Source organism: Erpetoichthys calabaricus, chromosome 12 (genome assembly GCF_900747795.2).
Source record: "Erpetoichthys calabaricus chromosome 12, fErpCal1.3, whole genome shotgun sequence".
NCBI classification, from domain to species: Eukaryota; Metazoa; Chordata; class Cladistia; order Polypteriformes; family Polypteridae; genus Erpetoichthys; species Erpetoichthys calabaricus.
In genome coordinates this window covers 140,801,270-140,826,466 of record NC_041405.2, presented here as the reverse complement: position 1 = coordinate 140,826,466, position 25,197 = coordinate 140,801,270, and the positions used below count along the sequence as shown (strand labels likewise).

The 25,197-nt window shown below is 44.4% G+C and overlaps 1 protein-coding gene across 6 annotated transcripts in view; it reads right to left on the bottom strand.

The window, feature by feature from the left end:
- Nucleotides 1-25,197, bottom strand: part of tle2b (TLE family member 2, transcriptional corepressor b) — a 186,847-nt gene that overhangs the window by 91,479 nt on the left and 70,171 nt on the right. For 3 of the 6 annotated variants that reach the window (XM_051935267.1, XM_051935264.1, XM_051935269.1), the window contains exons 2-4: nucleotides 12,019-12,116; nucleotides 11,666-11,729; nucleotides 8,185-8,229 (exon numbers count right to left, since the gene is read on the bottom strand). The exons of 1 other annotated variant lie outside the window; for it this stretch is intronic. In XM_051935267.1, coding sequence (XP_051791227.1) covers nucleotides 8,185-8,229; nucleotides 11,666-11,729; nucleotides 12,019-12,116 — 207 coding nt within the window. The remainder of the gene's footprint in view (nucleotides 1-8,184; nucleotides 8,230-11,665; nucleotides 11,730-12,018; nucleotides 12,117-25,197) is intronic. 2 more of the 6 variants (XM_051935268.1, XM_051935266.1) reach the window with 2 other exon arrangements.

Genomic DNA, 25,197 nt, shown 5'->3' with positions numbered 1-25,197 from the left:
TCCACTCCAACACCAGCTCGATTCTGGACGGGAAACAACTGGTGAATAACATGTGGTGTATGTGAACCTTTGAGGACGACAGTTGAAAGAAATGAAGTGTGATGGTCATCCAGGAATCTGTGATGAAACACACGATCTGCAAAAACATCCATGAAAATGACAAAAATGTGCAAATGATGCTGCACTGGCTTTGTATAGTTACTACAGTTAGGCTTATTTCTACTGTACTTATACAAGTATAACTTTAACTTGACTCCATCTCCAAACACTAATGGCTACTTTTGCTCCAATACCTTTTGCTAGACACATTAGCTACTGCAATATTAATCCAGAAAAGAGAAGGGCTGAGCAAATTCATACAATACTTTAGTCAGTCAGCCATCTAAGATACACTTCAGGACTTGTTTGTGAAATTTTACGTCTATAAAGAATCTGAGATAACATTCAGGTATATGCTGCTGGTGTTAACAACCCGACTGGCAGCCAATCCAAGTACAGAATACGCAATGGGGCGGGGCTGAAAGTTTGGGGCGGGGCTGAAAATTGGTGACGCTCTGTCTCCTCTCTCAGTTATTTCCACAACTGATGCTGCTGCATGGCAGGCTAACAAATGGGGCGGGACTTGACTTTGAGCATTTGACCAATCAGGTGCTGTGGTTCACTCAACCTTATCACGTGTGTGGCTCACATGTTTTCTGAGCATCACTGCTCTAAAGAAGACTGTGAGCTGGCTGGCAAAGCCCATGGGAAACTGTAAGGCCAATGTGAAGTGATAACGTCATCGTAAAGCACTTTCTTGAACTTTACTTAATGATAGGTAATGCCTTATTAGAGTTTGTGTTGATGATTAATGTTATTACTAAATTCATTCTTTCACTTTTCATGTAGTTCAATGTTATTTTAATAAAAATGCGACCAATTTCTGGGACCATGGAACACTTAAAAATATTTCTCATTTAAACTTTTTGTAACTTCATTCATTCATTCATTTGTTTATTCATTTTCCACAGCTTATCCGAAGCCGTATTGTGGGGGCAACAATCTTAGCAGTTAGGCCTGAACGTCCTTTTCCCCAGTCACCCTTGCCAAGGGTGTTCCTAGGCCATCAGGGAGATATAATGCACCTGGAGCACTGGGTCTTCCCTGGGGTCTCCTCTCAGCTGGTCGTGCCTGTTAAACCTCCACTGATGCCCAAACCACCCCAACTGGCTCCTCTCGATGCGGAAGGTTGGCAGCTCTACTCTGAGCTTCTGCCAAACACTGGCGCTTCTCGTCTTATCTCTAAGGGAGAGCCCAGCGAACTTGCCGTGAAAGCTAATTTTGGCCGCTCGTACCCGTGATCTCATTCTTTCAGTCATTATCTAAAGCTCGTAAGCACAGGCGAGGGTAGGGACGAAGATCAATCGGAAAATCGAGAGCTTTGCCTGCTGACTCAGCTCCTTCTTCACCACTACAGATCGGTATAGCGGCCACATAACTGCGCTCACCACCCCAAGCCGTTTGTAGAGGTCACCATCTCTTCTCCCCTCACTTGTGAATAAACACCCGAGGTTCTTAACTCTTTTAGGACGGATGTCTACGTTTGTGGACACAGGGGGCTGAGGATGGATATCAGGGAAAGAGGGCGAAAGAAAGCTGTAAATGCTGATAAAACTCACCGTTACATTATAGGTGGACCCTCTTTGCTAGGAGGACTGTTAGACTCATTGACTTGATGTTGAAACCCTGCGTGTGCGTGAGTAGCGCAGAGTAAGCAACGTCTAGAATGGCATCGACATCGGGTGAGAGAGCAAAGCAAATGCACAAAGCAAAATACTCTGCGCATATTATTTATTTCTTTCTTTGTTTTTTGCATATTATTGCTGAATATTGCTCTGACTTATCGAACTCCGATTTTGATACAAGTGATCCGGATATTGAAAATGAAAGTCAGGTGCCTGCATCAGTTGATCGTAGTGCTGACGCGCCATTGAAAACGTTCGCCCTGGGAGGACTACACAGACATCGATCTCGGGGAGACAAGCTGGCAACTGGACTTCACCAAACGACAAGTCTGCTGGTGGACACTCGACTACTTCAAGCCGTTATTTTACCAGAAAGTGCCTTTCAGCTTATGAGTGATGGAACAAACACGTATGTAATAAATATGTGAACATGCCTACTGTAGGGGCTCCTGGAACATAAAACAGAGTGACAACATAAGTATTTATGTGTGAAACCATTGCTTTGTGTGCTTTTTAGAAAATTGAGTTTTTTGGAAAAATATTTAGCCCTGGCGGCACGATGGCACTGTGGGTAGCGCTGCTGCCTCGCAGTTAGGAGACCCGGGTTCGCTTCCCGGGTCCTCCCTGCATAGAGTTTGCATGTTCTCCCCATGTCTGCGTGACTTTCCTCCCAAAGACATGCAGGTTAGGTGCATTGGTGATCCTAAATTGTGCTTGGTGTGTGTGTGTGCCCTGCGGTGGGCTGGCACCCTGTCCAGGGTTTGTTTCCTGCCTTGCACCCTGTGTTGGCTGGAATTGGCTCCAGCAGACCTCCGTGACCCTGTAGTTAAGATATAGCGGGTTGGATAATGGATGGATGGATATTTAGCCCTGAGACAAAAGGAAGAAAAAATAATCAGCCCTGAAAGAGTTAAACTCCTTCACTTGAGGCAGTAACTCAACTCCCACTCGGAGAGGACAGTCCACCTTTTTCCATACTGAGGACCACTGCCTCAGATTTGGAGGTGCTGATCCTCATTCCTACCATTTGACACTCGGTCACAAACCTCCCAATGTGTGCTGGAGTTCACAGCCAGATGAAGCCAGCAGGACCACATCATCTGCAAAAAGCAGTGACTCGATTCGATGGCCATCGACCTGGACCCCCTCCCCTCCTTGGCTTGTGCCTTGATATCCTGTCTAGGAAAATCACAAGCAGGACAGGAGAAAACGCACAGCCCTGGTGAAGCCCTGGTGTGGATGTTGTTCTGAGTATGCACACATGGCTCTCGCTGAGTTTATACAGGGACAGAATACCCTTATTGAGGGACCCCCATACTGTCCCAGCACCCCCAACACAATCCTTCGAGGAACACGGTCATACGCCTTCTGTAACGCACTTAGACTGACTGGGCGTACTCCCATAGTCCGTCCAGAATCCTCATGAGGGTAAAGAGCTGCAGCTCTCGACACAAATCAACGTTAAACCTTCTTCATGTTGTTTTCAGGAGAATTAAAGTTCATTTGAGTAAACCGGGTCTGGCGCTTGTCTTTCAGCAAGTCGCTTTGTTCTCTTTGGTCTCTCTGATCCTTCTTTACTTTCAAGCTCAACATTCACCTGTTGCTGCAATTTTGCTTGAGCTCTTTGTTATTAGAGTAGCGACCTTTGGTATTTCTGATGGTTCTTCCAAAACACTCTTTAAAAATAAATAATAACACTGATAACAATCATGTTCATTTTTTTAAACTCTCTTTTTTGGTGATTTCAAGTGTGTGGCAGACTCCTCCACACACTGGGAGGACTGGGGGAGCCAGCCTATCCAGAGTGTTACCCCAACTGGGTTGCAGCGGTGCCTTGGACTCCTGCAAGGCTTCATGGGAGTTGGAGTTTGGTGCAGCTCTGTTGGGATCCATGGGTGCCACCAGGGGGTGCTGTAACTGCTGCTGAGCCCTACAGAGCAGCTCATCTGCCACACCCGGAAGTGCTGCCAGAAAAAGGTCATCAAGCACCGGGTGGGCGATAAAAGGAGCCAGCAGCCACTACTCCGGGAGCCAGAGTGGGGAAGATGGAGACAAAGCTTGCCGGGAGGAGTGGAGGAGAAAGAGAAGAGAACCATGTGCTGTGTGGTTTGGGACTGTGTCGAGCTTTTGGGAACGGGAAAGGTGATGCCCTCAAGGTAAAAGAAAATAAAAACTCTCGTGTGCTTTGAACTTGTGTCTGTGCCAGGGCTGGCTTTTACAAGTGGCAAAGCGTTTTCAAGGTAAGTCAGTAACCAGGTGTGATTTTTCCAAAAGTTGACGGCTATCCAAAGCCTGCACCAAAGCCTTCACAATCCCTTTGCCAACTACAGCGCCATCACAAAGTATTCAGACCCCTTCACTTTTTCACATTTTGCTGTGTTGCAGCCTTGTGCTCCATTCATTGTTTCCCTTATTAAGGCATATCCCATAATGACAAAGCAAAAACAGGATTTTAGAATTTTTTGCAAATGTGATTAAAAATAAAAAAAAAAACTGAAATTTTAACTATTCCAACATGTGGCTCGTGGGCTTTCCATTCTATTGATCTCCTTGAGATGTTTCTACACATTGTATGGAGTTCACGTGTGGTCATTTCTGTTGGTTGGACGTGATTAGTAAAGGCACACAGCTCTCTATAGGAGGTCCCTTGCCATGAGGTTGAGCATGAGCATCACCTGCACAGCTTAGAGACAGGATTGTGTCGAGGCTCAGATCTAAGGGAAGTCCTCAAAAAATATTCTTGCAGCTTTGAAGGTTCCCAAAAGCAAAATTGACAGCCATAATTCTTTAATGGAAGAAGTCTACAACAATCACGTGGCCACTCTGCTAAATTAAGCGATTATGAGAAGGACCAGAGTCGGCCCTCGGGGTGTGCAGGGCCTACGGTTGACCAACGCTGTTACCGGTATGTGTGGCCTGTATAAACTTGAGCGCGAGTTTAATAAAAATAATGTTAACATACATTTCTCATTACAGTATTCAGCTAAATTTTTGCAAGATAAGACGCGGACTTAATCAAAATATAATGATAAAATCTATTAAAAAAGTGCAATTCATACATACCTGTAATTCATGACAATACCACGACAGTGCGAAATGTGATGCGGTGTCGTGTGGAAATTAGCACGGCCATCTTCTAGAAAACGTCCCCAAATTGCAAGTAAACTCTGAGTCTCGATATACAGGATGTCGTAGCCATAACTCACGTTGATGTCATGTCAGCTGGTTATCATGTTTTTGTGTGTTAATATTCAGACATGTTTATGGCCAACAAATAAAATGTGAGTTTCAGTGTTTCGACAGGAAGTGTGAAATTAACGTAGAGGTATCATCATGAAATCTCTTAACAGTTCCCAAGTTCAGAGACGAAAATCCACTTTTCTTGCCTTCTGATTGGGAAAGTCGTTGATGACATCTTCGTTGTCTAATCTGGATGCCATGAATTTTTCTATAGAGAGGAGAAGCCAACCCAGCGACTAATGGGCTATACCTGTTTTAGGAAGGGATTATACTGGCGACCCGATGAAGGTGGACTACGGAAATAGAAGAATCTCAGATATATATATGTGTGGAGAAAATAACTTGAGAAATCCACTCGAATGGGACACATGGACCACAAAAGCGGGGCCTGGGGCGGTCACCCCACTTGCCACCCCCAAATGCTGCTCTTGAGAAGGGCCTTGGTAAGGAAAGGGGACTAAGAACCCAATGATCACTCTGGTTGAGCTCCATGGAACCTGTATGAAAAAGGGAGATGCTTACAGAAGGACAGTCGTCACTGCAATACCTCACTGATCTTTATGGCAGAGCGGCCAGACAGAAGCCTCATGTCAGTATAAAGACACACGAAAGCCGCTTGAAGTTTGCAAAAAGACCTAAGGGATTCTAAGATTGGCAGAATCAAGAGTCTCTGTCCTGATAAGACCAACATTAATGTCATGTCTGGATGAAACCACTCATCACCTGCGCAATACCATTCCAATAGTGAGGCATGATGGTGGCAGCATCATGCTGGGCGACTGGGACACTAGACAGGGTTGAGGGAAAGCTGACAAGACCAAAGTACAGAGATATCTTTCATGGCAACCTGCTCCTGACTGGCCACGGGTTCACCTTCAAACAAGACAAGCCAAAGTCAACACAGGAGTGGCTTAGGATCAACTCTGTGAATGTCCATGAGTTGCCCAGCCAGTGCCCAACATTTCTGGAAGGACCTGAAAATAGCCGTCCACTGATGGTCTGTGGAGAGAGTGTTGACCTCGTCCAGAGGTTTACTTACCTCAGCAGTGACATTCATGGCTCTGGTGACTCTTCATATGAAGTCAGTAGACAGATTTGGAGAGCATGGGGGGATCATGAGGTCACTGGAAAGGGGTGTGTGGCGCTCCTGATATCTTTGTCAAAGGACAGAGGTCTAAGTCTTGTGGTACCCGGATGGGGGTGGTACCCAGCCGGGACACCAGAGAAGACCGGAGGAGGGCTTGTGCCTCCTCCAGACCTCGAGGGGGCCGCCCTGGGGGCCGCGGGTACAGAGCTGGGAAGCTTGACCCTGTAGGGGCCTGTGGTCACCGCCAGGGGGACCCCAATACCTGAAGGACATTGGACCTCAGCACTTCCGCCACACCAGGAAGTGCTGGGGGGAAGAGGAACAGGGACACCCGGAGTGCTTCCGGGGAGACAGCCGGCACTTCCGCCACACCGGGGCGTGTTGGTGGGAGATTGCCAGGAACACACCTGGAGCACATCCGGGCGCTTATTTAAAGGGGCCGCCTCCCTTCAGAGATGGACTTGAGTCGGGTGGAAGAAGGACAAGGTTTCTGGAGGAGAGAAGGAAGCGGTCTGAAGACAAAGAGAGAGAGAGAAGGCATTGTGTTGGCCTGGACTGTGGGGTATTGGGGGTCTGTAAGTACTGCTTTGTAAATATGGAAGCCCGAAATAAATGTGTGTGGGGTGATTACAACGTGTCTGCCTGTCTGTGTCCGGGTCATATTCCACAGTCATCATAGAGTCCTAGTGCTTCCTGTTTCGCTATGTGGTTGTGAGACATGAACACTATCCAGTGACCTGAGATGAAGACTGGACTCCTTCAGTAGTGTGTACCTCTTTGGAGAATCCTTGGGTACCGCTGGTTTGATTTTGTATCGAATGAGCGGTTGCTCATGGAGTCCCAAATGAGGCACGTTATCTGCATCGTGAGGGACCATCAGTTACGGCACTATGGCCATGTGACGCAATTCCCCGACAGTGATCCAACTCATAGGATCCTCATTGTTGGGGATCCAAGTGGCTGGACCAGGCCAAGGAGTCGCCCACATAACACCTGGCTGTGGCAGATAGAGGGTCATCTCTGGATGGTGGAACTGGACTGTGTGTCTGCCTGGGTGGTTGCCAACCGGGATCCCGAGCTGTTTCGTTATGTGGTGGGTGCAGCAACACACTACCAGTGCATGCTCCCCTATGTGAGCTGACCTGACTTGGTGGTCTCCATCCAACCTGACAGAGCCTGAGAGGATCTGCAGAGAAGAATGGCAGAAAAATCACCAAATTTAGAGTGCAAAGCTTGACGTGTCACCCAAGAAGGCTGGAATCGCTGCCAAAGGGGCTTCAGCTAAGTACTGAATGAAGGGTCTGAATACTTGTGTTAACGGGAGATTTCAGCTTTTCTGTTTTTAATAAATGTGCAAAAATATCTTAAATTCTGCTTTCACTTTGTCATGTTGAGGTGTTGAGTGTTGCTTGATGTGGAAATTTAATGAATTGAAATGATTTTAGCACACAGCAGCAGCATAACAAACTGTATAAAAAGTGAAGGGTCTCAATACTTTGTGAAGGAGTTGTCAATGTAATTTATTTATTTTTGCTTTGCTTTAGCATTTACTATTGCGACTCCTTTTAAAATGATTTCAGTTTTGGATTTGTGTCAGTGTGGGTTGTCATGGTTTGTAGTAGCGGTTTGATGACACCGCGTGTATCGCCGTCATCATTTTCTCTAAATTTGCCAGACGTGTTTGCTGCCAATGACATGGTAATGACATACAAAAGCCCTGGCTCCTCGTGAGTAAAACCCGAACAAAATAGCACCATGATGGCATCGCAAATTAAATATTAGACGAAGCACAATAACAACACCAATAGTTCCAAAAGCCAGATTGTCTAATGAGAGAAATAACAACAAAAACCAAAGCTGAACATCTTCAGATGAGACCCCGACTCTCTGCTGCCCTAAAACTGAGAGGAGCTGCATGAAAATCTCAAGCTAGAGAGGCCTGTTGGACAAGGCAGGGAAAGAGAGCAGCCATTGGGTCTTAAGAAGTCCAACTCCACAAAATTAAGAACAACCTGAACAGCAACAATCAGAAGGGTCTCCTGTCCAATGTGCCCAACACCCAGCATGCCATAGGCAGGTGCAGAACGTGCATAGCAAGGCATATAAAGTTCACTTGGATTTGCACTGTCTTACCTGTTTATGCATTTCGATGTTTAGCCCGTAAGACATTTCATAATACTGGAAAAAAAAAGAAAAGAAAAATTGAATTAGCAGGGACATCATAAACAGAGATTGTGTCCTTCTTGTTTATCAGGTCCATATTCTCAATCCCACTGTTTATTGTTCTTCCCTCAGGTGTGGAGAGCATTTGGCTTTTTGTAGTGTAATGGTGCCCATTAAACAATTTTTCAATGAAGTCCAGTTTCTCACAGTTTTCATTGTCCTTTTATCAGAACTCCTTTTGTGTGTATTCAAACCTCAGAACGATCATCAACTTGGTAAGTCAAAGTAAGCACAATCAGGAGGTGAAAGCACCAAAAGGAAATGGCCCGAGTCTTCTATCGACAGAACTGATGGAAAAATAATTCAACAAAATGAGAGACGGTAAACCAAATTCATAGTCAAAATAACATAACCAAAAGTCCTGTCAGTTCCGTGTGTTAAGAATCCCTAACTAGAACCTTTTTTTGAAGAGAATCCAATGCTCTGTTGCATGTGGCTGGGTGCCACCATCTTATATAGGAGGTTTATAATGACACAACTTGTTCTGTGACACCCCACATCACAAGAGGCATAGAAACTATCAACGGCATGACTGTGGCTTTGAAAAGATAAAGACAAAATAATGACGACCATGCAAAAAACAAAACACAAATGGCAAAGTGGGATCAAACTACCAGAGCAAAAACAATACATGCCTGTGATAGTTTACATGTCATCATTATGGACTTTTTGGTACGTATTTTGCATTACTTACTTTATTTTCATGCACTTGTTTTACATGACAAGGGTCTCATGTCACACGGCTCATTCGGAAATTTGCAGAAGTCCTGCGATAAATATGACAACAACCCCCTGTAACGTTATCCCATGGTTGGATAAATCTCAGTTTTTTTAGCAGTAGTTAGCGTGCCTATGAAGTAGACCAAGCGCTAGGTTTCATGAATTTTTGGTCCCCTTTTTTTTGATTTTTGGTTTGTCCCTGTACTTTATTTGCTCATGTACATTTGGAATCTGACGTAGCTGCAATTCCCATTTCATGTTACAATCTCCCAGTCCTATTCCTTCACTCACAATAATCCCTGGAGTGCCTGATAGCTCAACCAAATATCTTCATGTGACAAGAAATGATTTGGATGATTTTCATTTTCACTAGAGATCTTTATTTAAATCCTAAATGGCAGATGGATTTATTGCAAGTAAGCACATCTAGACTGGGCTAAATGTCTTTCGTTCTTTGTCATTGGCACGAAACACAACTTCTTTATCAAATTTTTTGCAACGTATAATATGGAGTTTTGCTGAAAATTCGATTGCATGCAAATGGTTTGCTTATCTCTAATTACAAGAAAATACAACTTACCATATATACTTGCATTTAAGTTCTCCCGTGGATAAGTCAGGACTTGATTTTACCGTATAATTTCCAGTATTTTATAATGTCGGTCGTATAAGTCGAATGTGGAAAACTCACACTATTGGCCCAAGGGATTATGAAATGCTAACGCCCACGTGAGACAGTAACCACGGAGTACATGTATGTATTGTGCCTAAGTGACCACACGGTAATACCCAAACTATTCCAAAGCGACGTTTGCACTGTTTTGTGTTTTGTGTGTCTCACACCCTCCTACACCTTTATCGTAAGAGCATCCCTGATCTACGATGGAGCATTCGATTAGAAGAAAATATAAAGCTAGTTATAAATGAACAGTCTTTGAAGTGGCAAAAGAAATTGGTAACTGCGCTGCTGCAACAAAAGTCGATGTGTCTGAGAAACTGGTGTGAGATTGGTGGATACAAGAAGATGTAAAAAATAAAAAAAAATGTAAGTGTCGTATTTTTGAACGGGCGTATAAGTCGGGGTCTGATTTTATGATCGATTTTTCAGATTTCAAGACTCGACTTATACGCAAGTATATATGGTAATCGATAAGAATAAGACAATAAACTTTAAAATTATTCCAAAGAGGAAATAACTCAGCATTCAATCACCACCCAAAAAGAGAGAACAATGCGAGCGATTACACATCAAGCACAGTAGGAAAGCTAAGCACAGACCTGGTAACCTTATCTTAGAATTATATTAATCAGTCCTTGACACATTTTAAAAAACATTTGAACAGATCCTCTTAATAAGAGTTTATTTTTTTCCAATTTGAGATACTATAATATTTGACTTTCCCAATGAGTTGCGGAAAGTGCGTTAGGATTAGACTATATGAGCAAAATAAGTCTTCACGCCAGTAGAATGTTGTAGGATGTCACAACTGATTCTCATTGTGTGCTTTGATCCCCTTTGGCAGTCCACCAAATACCATCACTAATTCACCCGCATTCAGTGAAGAGTCGCTAATTAACTTGATGCTGACTTTGGACACTGGGAAGAACCCGAAGTCCTGACGGACATCTGTGTGAACTCTACAATGGAGAAACTGTCTTTAGGCTTCAGCATGAAACTATGCTACCTATGCATCTACATTGTTCACTTGAACAGACCAGGCCATTGTGCCCAACATATTAACAGCCTGATGGTAGAGTACCACAAAGCTGAGTTTTTCGAAAGTCCTCACATACTCTGCCTGGTAACTCATCCCATGTCACTTCAGTAACGTATGTGAAGAATTACTGGCAGATCTTTGAGAAACCAAAACTGGACAGCAGATTCCTGATGAGGCCTTGAGAGTGTTTTACAGAATATAACCAGAACACCTCTTGAGATGTAATTCACTTAATATAGGAGGGACACTATATACCACAACATACAGCCTTCTAAGACCCCCACCCATGTAAATTGTATTTTTAAGCTGGTAGTCATACAATTCTTTGGCTCATGGATTGGAGGTCTCAGTTTATAAGGTGACACAAAAAACCTCGACTGGCATCATCCTTATCTGAAGTGAACACTGATGATAAATGTAAATATATAAATATGTATATTTGAAATAATAAATATATATGTTCATTATTTATAAAAAATATTTTATAAAATTAAATATATTGTTTAATTATGTTTTAACATGAATTTGAAAAATATCTAAGTAAGGAAAATATGACCAAAATATCAATATTGCATTAGTTATCTCTTATTAGATATGCTGTATGCCCTATGTTCTTCTAGCTGTATTAATTCTGTAAGTTATTTAAATTCTATGATTTACGTTCTTGTTGGACTCTTGGTGTCACTCAGTTCAGATTTATCATGTATGCCACACCATCAGAGTTTCATCCTGCTGCTCCATCCTATGCTTCTGTCGCCCACAGCACACATCCTTGGAAAGCGCAGTCAGATCCTAATGGTGTCAGATAAGGAGGCATCCCCGGTATGGGTTTAGGATCATAAAGGGCTTTCTTAAGGCTATAGGTCAGTGTGCAGAGAAAGAACCTTGTAAGATGGCTCATGGTCATTGGTAAGCTGGACATCACAAAGTGAAGTGGCCCTGGTCACACTTACCATGATGTAATGTCTCTGCATCTCAGTCTTCTCGCTGGCCAGTTTTTCACACTCCAGTTTCAAACTGCAAAAATAAAGACGAGAAGTTACGAGTTACAGTATACTTAGGATGGTGTGTGACATCAGTGTCTCCTGTGGAGAGCAGCAAGCCTGGTTGGCATTTTCCTGTGTGTGAGGGTGTGCAGGTGTGTGTGTGTGTGCGTGTGTACTGCTGAGGACAAATTAGCATCAGCCTTATGTGTTCTGGCCTTTAAAACAGTCATATTCACACCAAAGAGCAGGATCAACTAGCAATGGTAGGAAAAGTCATAGCAGAAAAGATAGCAACTGACACAGCAAAGGTGTCACTTTACCTGTGATACTGCGCTTGCAGAAACTGAAACTCCTCTTTAATCCGATCCAGTGTTTCCAGAACGGTGAACTTGAACGGCTGGCCAGGCTGAAGTGGGACCTGAGAAGCAGAAGTTCAGACTTTGACAAAGGGGACACCGGCGGGAACTGTGAGCAGTGAGGTGATGAGGACATGCAAGGCTTCAGACAGGAAAGAAGTGGAGGCCCCTGGTGACCAAATCTCTGAACTACAAGCTAGGACAAGACTGGCAGCCCAGTCCCTGTCACCTGAGGTGAGTCACTTATAGCTTCACAAAGACAATGAAATAACTTTGGCAATAACTTGTCATTTATAAGTCACTTTGGATAAAGGCATTAGCTAAATAAATGTAGATAAATTTATAAACATAGATAGATAGATAGATAGATAGATAGATAGATAGATAGATAGATAGATAGATAGATAGATAGATAGATAGATAGATAGATAGATAGATAGATAGATAGATAGATAGATAGATAGATAGATAGATAGATAGATAGATAGATATTATTTATCCTCTTGATTTTCATCAGTGGCGTTGTCACCTACAGCACTCCCAGAGGTCAGTGGGTTCACAAACCTTAAGGCGACTCTTGTTTATTGACAGCGAGACCAGGCAACCCCATCTCAAAACAAAAAGTCCTGCCACCTGCAGGCCAAAAAGCAACATGAATGGCATGACAGCACAACCCTAAAAAGCAGAAAGTACAACATGTGTAGAGGATGGCAAGAGGAACTTATTTTTAAAGTAGGAACAAAGATGAAGTTAAGTAACCGGAGGATGATTATTTTCTCTGGAGAATGTATATACCAGCACAGAAGGAGTGAGATGGTCTTCAGGTACGCAGCCTCAGGCTTTCAGGGAGCCCATGCATCAGTTAACTAAAGCCGGCAGCACACCCCATGACTTGCAGTTGCAGGGATGTCAAACTTGACGACTGCAGTTGCTGATCTCGTTGTCTGAGAATGTCAGATTACACAACAACCTGCGGCAGTGAATGACGAATTCTACAAGTCCGTGGTGACTTTCCAGCACAGCTTCACAGTTCCAAACTATCACAAGCTCACCACCCCCCCACCCCCAACCTTCATGACAGCCAATAAGATTCTGTGTCAATTAGCCAGGGTGGTCCGAATACGTTAGAGGCACAGAGAGTTCAGCCACAATCTCCAATCTTTTATTTCTTTTTTCAGTTCTGTTGAGACATCAGATAGATGAGCTTGTCTTCTGTCTGTGACGTCCAAAACACTCGGCATTCTTATTCCTCGTCACCACATTACATGCATTGCACTTTCTGAGGGCTCATATACCATTTAAGACAAAAGCAAACCTGTTGGACTGGGGTGAGTCGTAGACTGGTTGGATGGAGATACTTGGGATGTCAAATTACATGACTGTGAGTCACAGGAGCACAACACCACAGTGCAAGTCTGTGGCTGAAAATCACTAGAAACATCACGTAATGTGGTGAGGCCTTAAGAGACAATAACAAAGAGACATTGACTGGGAGAGGACAGCCATCTGTCCAGTTGGGTAAATTGGAAACCATAACCAACTCAAAAAAGATCCAGATACAAAGGCTTTACAACGTGAGAAGCCATTTCACCCACACAAGTTTCCCTGCATTGTCCATCAGCTGTCCACTGCATGCAGATTCTGGACGGATGGCCTCTCCAGTATGAGAGAAGCTGCATAAAGAGAGAAATGAGCAGCTCGTGCCGGAAAAGACGTCAAAGCAAAGTCCTGTCTGCCCAGAAAGACAGAGTAAAGGAGGGAGTGAGTGGCAGGACAGCAAATCCATCGCAATTCAATTTGCGAGGCAGGACCAACGACAGAGGGGCTCCTTCTGGAAAGCATCCATCCTGAGGAACCCAACGCTGAAAACATAACAGCAAAAGGACAAGTAGGCAGGTCAAGGTGGAGAAGGAGCCATCCATCTGAGCAGACTGATACCACATGGACACGGAATGCAAATATCAGAAATGCTAAGAACCACAGACACATGGAATAAATGAACAAGCAGTGCGGTGGAGAGCTGGACTTTAGGGACCTCAGAATCTCAACTCGAGGTTACTTTGGACAGGATTGATGGATGAGCTGTTTGTCATCACAACTGTCCTAATGTCACCCTCATTACTCCTGAAGTCCTTCTTTGACACTTTTATGGAGGTGACAGTCGTCCTTTCTTTCCTGATGTCTCACACGGTTGATCAGATCTCCTGGATGAAATTCTCAAATGACTGAATGGACCCCTAAACCACCCCCCGACTAATCAGCTGCAAATCGGCTCAGCCTCTGAGGTCAATGGAAGTGCAGTGAGGTGATCTGTAGGCTTCCAAAAAAGCACAGACTCCCTCAGTGAGGGTCTAGACATCTACTGCCATTTGTCCCCTCAACTTGGGAGCTCCTGTGCAGTGGAAGTTTGTTGAAAGGATGTCACAGCATGCAGCCACCATATTTCAGGTGTTTCTGCTCCAATGAAACTTTTCAGAGCAGCGGGGAAAGCCTTGGTAGGCTGGAGTTATGCCAGCTCTGGTCAACCAGGTGGCGCCATACTAAAGCATTTCCTTGGACATTGACTGTTAGTGGGCCAGACGTGAGGGGACCAGGTTTCAGACTTTGCACGAAGAGCGCTGTGCCAGCTTTGCAAGGTCTTTAATGAAGGCTGACATGGGACGTCATCAACAACAACTACACAGTCACAGCTGGCAGTGAAACTGCAACTACATCTTTATGAGCAGCTCCAAGAAGATGCCCCCTAAATGAGAAATGGATGGAGCCAATGGTGAGCCACGTAAAGTGGGTAAGTTGCAGGGAGGTCTTAAGATGCTTTAAGACAGGGTGAGTCTTTAAGAGGGAGCTTTAGAAAAGACGAGGTGTGACCTATTTACTTGATCTTTGGTGGTGCAAAAAAAGATGGATGGGTGGATGGAGCAACAAATGACTTCTAAAGAAATGGATGGACCAAGAGATGCAAGACTGGGTTATTGCAGGAATGAGTAAATGACCAGCGATGGGAGGGATGGACGTGCAGATCTGTGGAGCAATGGTGGGATTCCAAAAGAGACCTGTGGGCAAACACATGGCAGATGAAGAAATCGATGGAGGAATGAAGTGAGAAATGGAGAAAGGGAAGGGTGTGCTGGAACATCTGTGAACTGATGGACGGGTAAGGGAGAGATGAACAAAGAACTGACTGACCGGTGGAAAAAAATGGATGAATAGGAGGATTGAAAGGATTAGGTCAATAAATTTAAAAAATGGATGAAAGAAAATGGACAGAAGATTAGTAGGGATGGACTGACAATGGCCTTGTGGGATGTGTGTGCAGAGGCCTGGCTTGATGACGAGAGGAATATGTGGGTAGACTTTTGGGCATCATCATAGGAAGACGCTGAGACATCAATGGAGGAAGAGCAGTGTGGGTATACACAGTACTCGGCATTGTCCATCTATATTTGTATTTGCATAATGTTGACTGTTTGGTCATTGTTGACCATCCCATCCATCACCTCCACGACGTCTCTATCAGTTTGTCTGCTTTCGTGAGTCCAGAATTTGCTCTTTTTCATAGATTGGATTCCATAATTGCTGAAACTCCTAGTTGGGTTGGCGCCATGAGTGCTATTTCTTGGCATTTCCTGGGATGATGTAGCTTCATCATGAGATGTTTAATCCATCATCAATTAACAGCATGTCTTATTTAAAAATTAACCCATGGACCAGCATCTGCAGGAGGGGGTCCAGGTAGGAGGAGACTGAGGCTCACAGACATCACTGCAGGTCAATGGTGGGATCTGATGATGTTATAAAGCTGATTCATTCAACTTTGATTTAAAATGGCTACAAATCACAATGTTGGATTGGCAGGGAAGCCTGAAATTCCCACTACATTATCATGAGCTGGACTTGAATAGACGTCAAGAAACGGTGCAAGTGACTCACGCCGTCCCCCTTCTACCGTATTCTGAACTCCACATACACTACAAAATCGTGCTTCATTTGGCCTCATTGTTTCTGTCACACTGGGGATGACAACCAACACGACTGTGGGTCACAGGAGCAGCACACCACAACTCGAGTCTGGGGCTTGGAGTCGCTGCAAACCTCACATAAGTCTGTAGGTGATACCAAGATAGGTGGATTAGCAGATAATTTGGAATCTGTTGAATCATCACAGAAGGACTTGGACAGCATACAGGCTTGGGCAGATTTGTGGCAGATGAAATTTAATGTCAGTTAATGTAAAGTGTGACACATAGGAAGTAAAAATGTTAGGTTTGAATACACAATGGGCGGTCGGAAAATCAAGAGTATGAGAAGGATTTAGGAGTCGTAGTGGACTCAACTGCCAGACAGTGTTCAGAAGCCACTAAGAAGGCTAACATAATGTCAAGTTATATAGCGCCTTGATGTGTGGAGTACAAGACCAAGGAGGTTCTGCTCAAGCTTTATAACACACTGGTGAGGCCTCATCTGGAGTCCTGTGTGCAGTTTTGGTCTCCAGGCTACAAAAAGGACATAACAGCACTAGAAAAGGTCCAGAGAAGAGCGACAGGGCTGATTCAGGGCTACAGGGGATGAGTTATGAGGAAAGATTAAAAGAGCTGAGCCTTTACAGTTTAAACAAAAGAAGATTAAGAGGTGACCTGACTGGAGTGTTTAAAATTATGAAGGGAATTAGTGCAGTGGATCGAGACGGTGACTTTAAAATGAGTTCATCAAGAACATAGGGACACAGCTGGAAACTTGTTAAGGGTAAATTTCACACAAACATTAGGAGGTTTTTCTTCACACAAAGAACCACAGACACTTGGAGTAAGTGACCAAGTAGTGTGGTAAACAGTAAGACTTTAGGGACTTTTAAAACTCGACTTGATGTTAATTTGGAGGAGTTAAGTGGATAGGCCTGGCGAGCTTTGTTGGGCTGAATGGCCTGTTCTGGTCTAGAATGTTCTAATATAACGTGACGAGGCCTTAAGAGACACTGACTGGGAGAGGACGGACCATCTGTCCAGTTGGGTTAATATTTATGGGAAGAAACCGAAACCAAGCCGAGTGGCCCGTCACAATTAATTAACGACATGCCGGTGCTGTGGTACAGTTGGCTCTTTCAAAAGTGGAAGTTTCTGCATTGGTAACAAATGGCATCACTTCATTTCAGAGTTAATGTCACTTACTGTACACCCAGGGCAGTGACACTCCTACCTGCACATCTGAGCAGCACACAGCACGCTGCCACTGTCCTGGTTACGCGTCATACAGCATCACAACATAACAGGTTATCAGGTGAGTAGAGCACAGACCGCTGTTTGACGCTCAACTTCCTTTCACTTGTGATTTCACAACCTTGAAACTCGCTACAAAGAGAAGTTCAGAGTTGTGAAACTTTTTTGTGGGGTTGAAAGAAAGGACCATCACTCTTTAAGGGTTTGGCCCACCTTTTGGGACCCATTTAGGTCTAAGTAAAGGGTCCAAAGGACAATACTGTAGAGACTGTCTTCTGGAAAGTCAACATGGCCACCCATGATGAGACGAAATGACATACTCCGCGACAAAAACCAGAAATCCAAAGAGGAAATGAAGTTGTTATCCAGATTAGCTGACTGCCTGCCCACCTAGATGAGGTGGTCCCGCTTTGGCCCTGTGAGAGGAGAGCAGGCATCCCGGCCAGGAAGGAGGAGGATGGCTTCATACCCAGACGGGAGACCAGAACAGAAAGACAAAAGGGACTAGAAAATAAATTTGTGTCTGAATGTCATCAAATGATGGCTGGACAAGCGAAAGCTGGGAATCTGGGGCAATTCCATCCCCTTTATGCCAGGTAGCAGCGATCCTCGCATAAGAATCCAGTCGGGACGCCCGCAGGGGTGCTTGGGATATGAAGTCCAGAAATACAGCCCTGTCGGGGTCCCTGGGGACTGATAGAGGGCGCTGTCTGGGGAGGACCTCCCTGCTTTCATTATTAGTGCTTCCCAGAAGATACGGCATGACACTGGAAACACTCCTAGGTGCGGCTTAAAATGGGGGCCACACATGGACTGGAGAGTCAGGTGGCAGTGGGCTACACTGTGGGAGGAGGAAGAAGGAGGAATTGTGATTCCTTTATTTGTGTCATTTGACGTGTCTTTGGAAGGAGTCTTCATTGGAAAGGTGCTGAGTTTGAGAAAATATCTTTTATTTATAACCGGGAATTGTGTGTGGTATAACTGTGCCTGTGGTTTGGGGCTCTCTGCTGCCCTCTTGTGGTTACAGCCAGTGCAAAACTTTGTTTGCTGATAACGATTTGATAGCGCTCTCCTGCTGCCTGATGGGAACTGTAGTCCTCACCTTGGTGCTGTGCTGTGTTCTGGGTTGCCCTCCCTCTCTCCAGCCTCTGTTTTAAGTTGGACCAATGGCAGCCATGTTTGTGGACATCAGTTCAGCCGTTTTGGTGTGATTGGCAAACAAACAAACAGCTTATGACTGGATTTTATTAGGCTGTTTGAAGGGATGGATAAAGGGAGAGGTGACTGGACCAGTGGAGCAGTGGGTTGGGTTATGAATCTCAGGCATGGCTTTTTGGACTTACTGCATAGGGCACTGAGATCTTCAGTGGGAGTCCACCATTTCTTTATGCTTTTCCTTTATTTGCAATGGATATAAGGTAGGGCCACTGTAGGCAAGTTTATAGGGCCTGATCTACAGCTTGGGTGTGTGAGTGAAAAGAAAACTTCCTGGATGGAAAGATGGATGGAACTGAATTGAAGAACAGATGGACTGAAGAAAACATTGGAAGATTTTGGAGGTGGATGAGCCATTGGAGAAAATATTTAATGAATTATAGGTTTAGAAAATGGATGGATGGATGGATGGATGGATGGATGGATGGATGGATGGATGGATGGATGGCCACTGGAGAAAATATTTAATTAATTATAGGTTTAGGAAATGGATGGATAGATGAAGGATGGATGGATAGATGGATGGATAAGCTATTGGAGAAAATATTTGATGAATTATAGGTTTAGAAAATGGATGGATGGATTGGTGGATGGATGGATGGATGGATGAGCCATTAGAGAAAATATTCAATGAATTATAGGTTTAGAAAATCGATGGATGGATGGATGGATAGATAAATGGACAAGCCATTGGAAAAAATATTTGATTAATTATGGGTTTAGATAATGGATGGATGGATAAGCCATTGGAGAAAATATTCAATGAATTATAGGTTTAGAAAATGGATGGATGGATGGATGGCCACTGGAGAAAATATTTAATTAATTATAGGTTTAGAAAATGGATGGATAGATAGATGGATGGTTGGATGGATGGATGAGCCATTAGAGAAAATATTCAATGAATTATAGGTTTAGAAAATCGATGGATGGATGGATTGATGGATGGATGGATAAATAAATGGATAAGCCATTGGAGAAAATTTGGTTAATTATGGGTTTAGATAATGGATGGATGGATGAATAGATGGATGGATAAGCCATTGGAGAAAATATTCAATGAACTATAGGTTTGGAAAATGGATGGATGGATGGATGGATGGATGGATGGATGGATGGATGAGCCATAGAAGAAAATATTCAATAAATTATAAGTTTAGAAAATCGATGGATGGATGGATGGATGGATTGATGGATGGATGGATAAATAAATGGATAAGCCATTGGAGAAAATTTGGTTAATTATGGGTTTAGATAATGGATGGATGGATGAATAGATGGATGGATAAGCTATTGGAGAAAATATTTGATTAATTATGGGTTTAGATAATGGATGGATGGATTGAAGATGGATAAGCCATTGGAGAAAATATTCAATGAATTATATGTTTAGAAAATGGATGGATGGATGGATGAGCCACTGAAGAAAATATTCAATGAATTATAGGTTTAGAAAATCGATGGATGGATAAGCCATTAGAGAAAATATTTGATGAATTATAGGTTTAAAAAATGGACGGATGGATGGATGGATGGATGGATGGATGGATGGATGGATGGAAATTCTGGAAAATGTTGATCGTTTTAGGCATGTGTAAATAAATAGACAGATGAATTCTGGGGAAGCGTGATGCAGATGGATGAATGAGAATAGCAATGGACGGGTGCATCTTTGGGGAAAACAAGGATGAATCAGGAAGGTTTGGTTAAATCTGGAAGGCCGAAAAGACAGGTCAGAATAAAGATGGACGACTACCTGGATGCATCTTTCACTCATCATGCCTAAATAACTGGACTAACAAATGATTGACAGATACGTTCTTCGATGTTTCTGCTAAGGAGGTCAGAAGTTGCTGGGCTCACCAGTCCAAGTGCCATGTCCGAGCTGATTAGCACACGCCAGCAGGGGTTTTGCTGTACTTTATTATATTAAGGACACTGTAAACCCTAAAATGTGGGGGGCTATGGAGCATGAATGAGAACAAAAATGAATAGAAGGATGGATAGATGGATGAAGAGATGCATAGTTTGCTGATGGAATGGGATGAAGGAACGAGTAAGTGAAGGATGCATTTGTAGATCTTTGACGTTGACAGATTTCTGTGCAGATGGATAAAAGACTACAGGGACGGATGGATGGATGGATCTGTATATGAAGAATGTGTGGATGGATCAGCCGGTAATTGAGTCTGATGAACCAAATGGCCTCCTCTTGTTTGCGCCCTTTGTTCTGCTACCCTCAGTGACCTGACGATGTGGGCGTCTCAGCTGGTATTCTGCCCAGAAGTCTTCCTTGTGGCAGATTCATGTGTGCCGTGGCCATTAAAGCTGCAGTTTCACTCCCTAACTGTGACGTGCTGTCTGACGGCACAGTAGTTGTTCGTAACTCGAGAAATACCTTAGGATACAAGGCGCTGTATAAAGGAGGGTGGCTGTTTAAGCCTTGACTTGTCTGCTGAAGCCGTCTAACGAAAAGACTCAAGAAAAAGTGACTGGCGTAGACGCGATTCCCCCGTGAGGGTGGGCGGATGGCACTCGAATCACAAGCCATTGGCTTCATTAGCTTGGCACAGCTGCAAGGGGGCGGAAGACAAACTGGGCTCGAGACGCTCCGCGCAGGTGCACCGAGGACCCTGGGGGCAGAGCGGGGAATCGCACTTACAGATGGCTGGGGACGCGGGGTTTGGCAAGCAGCGCCGCTGAAAATGGACGATCCAGTGCGGGTGGAAACGAAAACAAAACACACACACACACACACACACGCACACACACACACACACACTAAGTGTTGCGGGAGGTGGGAGGATTTTGGCCCCCAACGTGCCCCGCCAAGAGTGCAGGAGCTCCGACAGGAGGTCAGCTCGAGAGCAGACGCTTCACAGCTCGTCTGTCTTTTGAAATATTAGAAGAGGATTGAAGGGAGATTATGTGATCAGCGGCGGGAGAAGAGTGAAGCAGGCTCGGCCGACTTAAACACTGCAGATTTCTTCTAGTTAATCTCGCCCCCCCCACACACCAGACCCAATCTGCCTCGTCAGCCCTTCTTATTCTGTCTCTCTACTCTCTCAAAGATCAGACGAAAAGCGCCGCGCGTCCCTCTCGTCCCGTCCAGTCAGAGCGACAGACAGACTGCGTGTGCACGGGGTGGGCGAAGACCTCGTTAAAGTGGGCACTCCTGACAGGGTGACCCGGCTGTACTCTGCCCAGCATGTCCTTTGAGGGAGGGTGATGGCGAGCATTGCCACCAGTACATCATTCATGCAATGTGAGGGCCAAGATGTCAAGTGCACTCTAACCTTTTATTGCAAAGTGGCACACAGGCATACATGTATGCCAGTTAAATGAAGGGCATCCATTAATGAATTAAGTAATCTGACTCATTGCCTTTTATATATTCTATAAAGCAACTTGTGATTGAATTGGAAAAGGTGCTATACAAAAGAAATAGGATGGGTTCTCACACGAGAGACCCTGGATTGGGATAATCTGGTTTGGAAAGACTGATTGATTGATTGATTGATTGATTGATTGATTGATTGATTGATTGATTGATTGATTAGAAGTACACTTATTGTGGTGGTCTGTCAGAGAAGGTTTCTTAGCTGTGAGCTGATATAGAACAAGCGAACAACATAAATGCAGGAGGATGAGAAAGACACCACACTGAAAATGCAACAGCTTTGGGAAGATGAAAGATAAGCTCTCATCATCAGCACAGATGAACCAATAGGCCTCTTCTCCCAACCCTCGGACCCAGGTTCAATGACTCCAGGCCTAGCGAGGCAGGGCCAGAATACAAATGGGCGGTTGGATTTAAGGATGAGTTGGGTAGATGGATGAATAAATGGATACAGTAGACATTATACAGAGCCAAGAGAGCAAGATATGGACCACCAGAGAAGGACAGTAACAGCCCAGTCTTTGGTGTTTGAACATGCAGATAGGAATTCCATTACAGTGTGTACACATTAGAATAATGAACAGGTGACACAGCATCTAAATGGATGGATGGATGGATGGATGGATGGATGGATGGATGGATGGATGGATGGATGGATGGATGGATGGATGGATGGATGATATAAAAAACACTACAAGATCAAGAAGAGGAAATCCTTATCATCCACAGCTGAAGAGGTAGACCTCATCAATCCAAAGAAATGAAGGGACCACCCTAAGGTTAAACAGAGAAGAAAGCTGCCCTAATTAAAAAGAGCAAGTTGTCATTTGTCCATGAAGAGAACAGATCTACCACACCCATAGCAGAGGAGACCACACCACCACCACAGAGTTACTAATAGATATAGCAGAGAAGAAAAGGATAAAAGTACAGTGGGAGAGGGAGGACACAATGTCCACAGAGAAAGAAGGGTCTCCAGGTAGCATAACAAGGGAGGAAACATCATAGTCTGTAGGAGAATGGAAAACCACCTTTGGTCTATGAGGATCTGGGTTACTCAGAAACCTGTGGAAAGGGGGGCACCGTCAGTCAAGCAAGAGAAGAAATCTGTGATCACTACAGAGAGAAGGAGGAGTCGCCCTCAGCTATAGCAGCCATGATAGCTACTGGAGCTTCTTGAAGGTCAAATGTTAAAATAGGCAAAAGCAGCAAATACGAGCTTGGTTCATGAAGAGGATGGTTCAACCATGAACATTTAGAAGATAGGACCACAAACAGAGTAGAAGGAGCCACTGCCAGGTATAGCAAAGGAGTAGTAATAATAATAATAATAATTGTTTACATTTACATAGCACTTTTCTCAATCAACAGTCATTATGCAGACAAGAAGGAGCCAACATCCGCAGAGGAGAAGGAAGGGCCCAACAGAGAAGAAAACCATCATAGATGCATTATGACATAATCCAAAGTAGGAAGCCACCTTTGACCCCCCGACAGAAACCACCAAAAACTGAACCCTAGCAGATAAGGGAGCCATCATTAGTCAACATCCATCCATTTGGAAGCTCACTTATCCCAGGCAAAGTTGTGGTGAAGCTGGGTGAGCATCCCAGTAAGCACTGGGCACAAGGCAGGAACAACCCATAGAAGAGAAGTCTTCAGTCACTTAAGATAGAAGGACAAGTCACAGAGAACAAGGAGTCACCACCAGGCATGAAGAGGTGGAAGTCATTACTGATTCATGCACTGCAGGGATCCACCATAATTCACAGTGAAGAAGGAGGCCACCTTTGGTGCATGAAGAGGAGGATTTGACTATGAAGGAAGCCACAATGACATCACCCTGAAGCCACCATAATCAACACCGGGGAAGGACCTAGAGCCAGGGAATTCGAGGAAGATACCATAGGGACGATGAGGAGGCTGGCATCAGGCCTGAAAGATGTGAATCTGTCCTTAAAGAAGAGAAAGAAAGACAACACAATGTGGAGAATAGGAGAGAGCCATCTTTAGATTGAAGAGGTGAGAGACACCACAATCCTAAAGAGGGTGCCATCTTTAGTTAAGAAGCAAGAGGCAGAAGCTCATGAAGAGGAGGAGAATAGATAGATAGATAGATAGATAGATAGATAGACAGACAGACAGACAGACAGACAGACAGACAGACAGACAGACAGACAGACAGACAGACAGACAGACAGACAGACAGACAGACAGATAGATAGATAGATAGATAGATAGATAGATAGATAGATAGATAGATAGATAGATAGATAGATAGATAGATAGATTCAAGGCTGCAAAGGATGCCAGTCCACTGCCTGGTCTACTTGCCCTCACATGGGGGGTCAGTCAACCCAACCTGACTGTGCTTGGGATTTGCAATCAAAAATGGACGTCCTGGAGAAGAACAAACAGGGGGGACAGGAAGACTCCACACAAACTGTGGGGTCCGTGTGACAGCAGCTCTCCCCGCTGAGCCAGCTGCTCCAGAAGACAAACACTAATTATTCATAGGTGAACAGCAAGACGCATCCACAGGGGCTCCATTGTGTCAGAAGGTGCGTCAAACTTCAGGTCAACATCCCAATAAACCGTTGAACCCCAGGTGCTCACAGTGCACCCCATTCACTACTCTTATGGTCACCTCATTAGCTTTTGGTGCCTTCTAATGTGGCCTGGTGGTCTGCTCCCAACATGAACCCCAGAGGCTTTTATGAAGAATTCAGGTAAATGAGCAGCACCACAAATGACCAGTTTAGTGGTGCAAAGGTTAACACTGCTGCCTCAGTGCTCCAATGGCCTGGATTCCAATTTCATCTCAGCCAAGTCTGCATGTCCTCCAGGTGTCTGCATGGGCTTTTCTTCAGGTGCCCCACTTTGTCCTTTTAATGGTTTTGTGTCTCAAACTTGTGTGTGTGTGTGTGTGTGCCCTTCAATGTACTGGCAGAGGAAAGGATTTGAACTCATTGGTTTAAAAGGGTTCAGTAATGGATAGATGGACATTTTAAGGTGGGAGGCCTTGTGGCACAGTTAGTGCTGTTGTGTCTAAGCTCCAAGGACAAGGACTCCCAACTCGCTCAGTGCCTCTTTGTAGCATACATCATCCATGGGGTTTGTCTTCAGGACGCCTCCCACATACCACACGCATGCTAGTTATGGTGACTGTTAGCTTAGTCTGGCATGAGTGAGTGTGGCTGTGAGCATGTGCCATGGGGTAAGCTGGCTCATCTACAGCTGGCTGGTGCCTTCAAACTGACAATGACAGGATGGTGTCAAACTCCACATAACCAAATAGCCAAAAAAGGGGGTTCA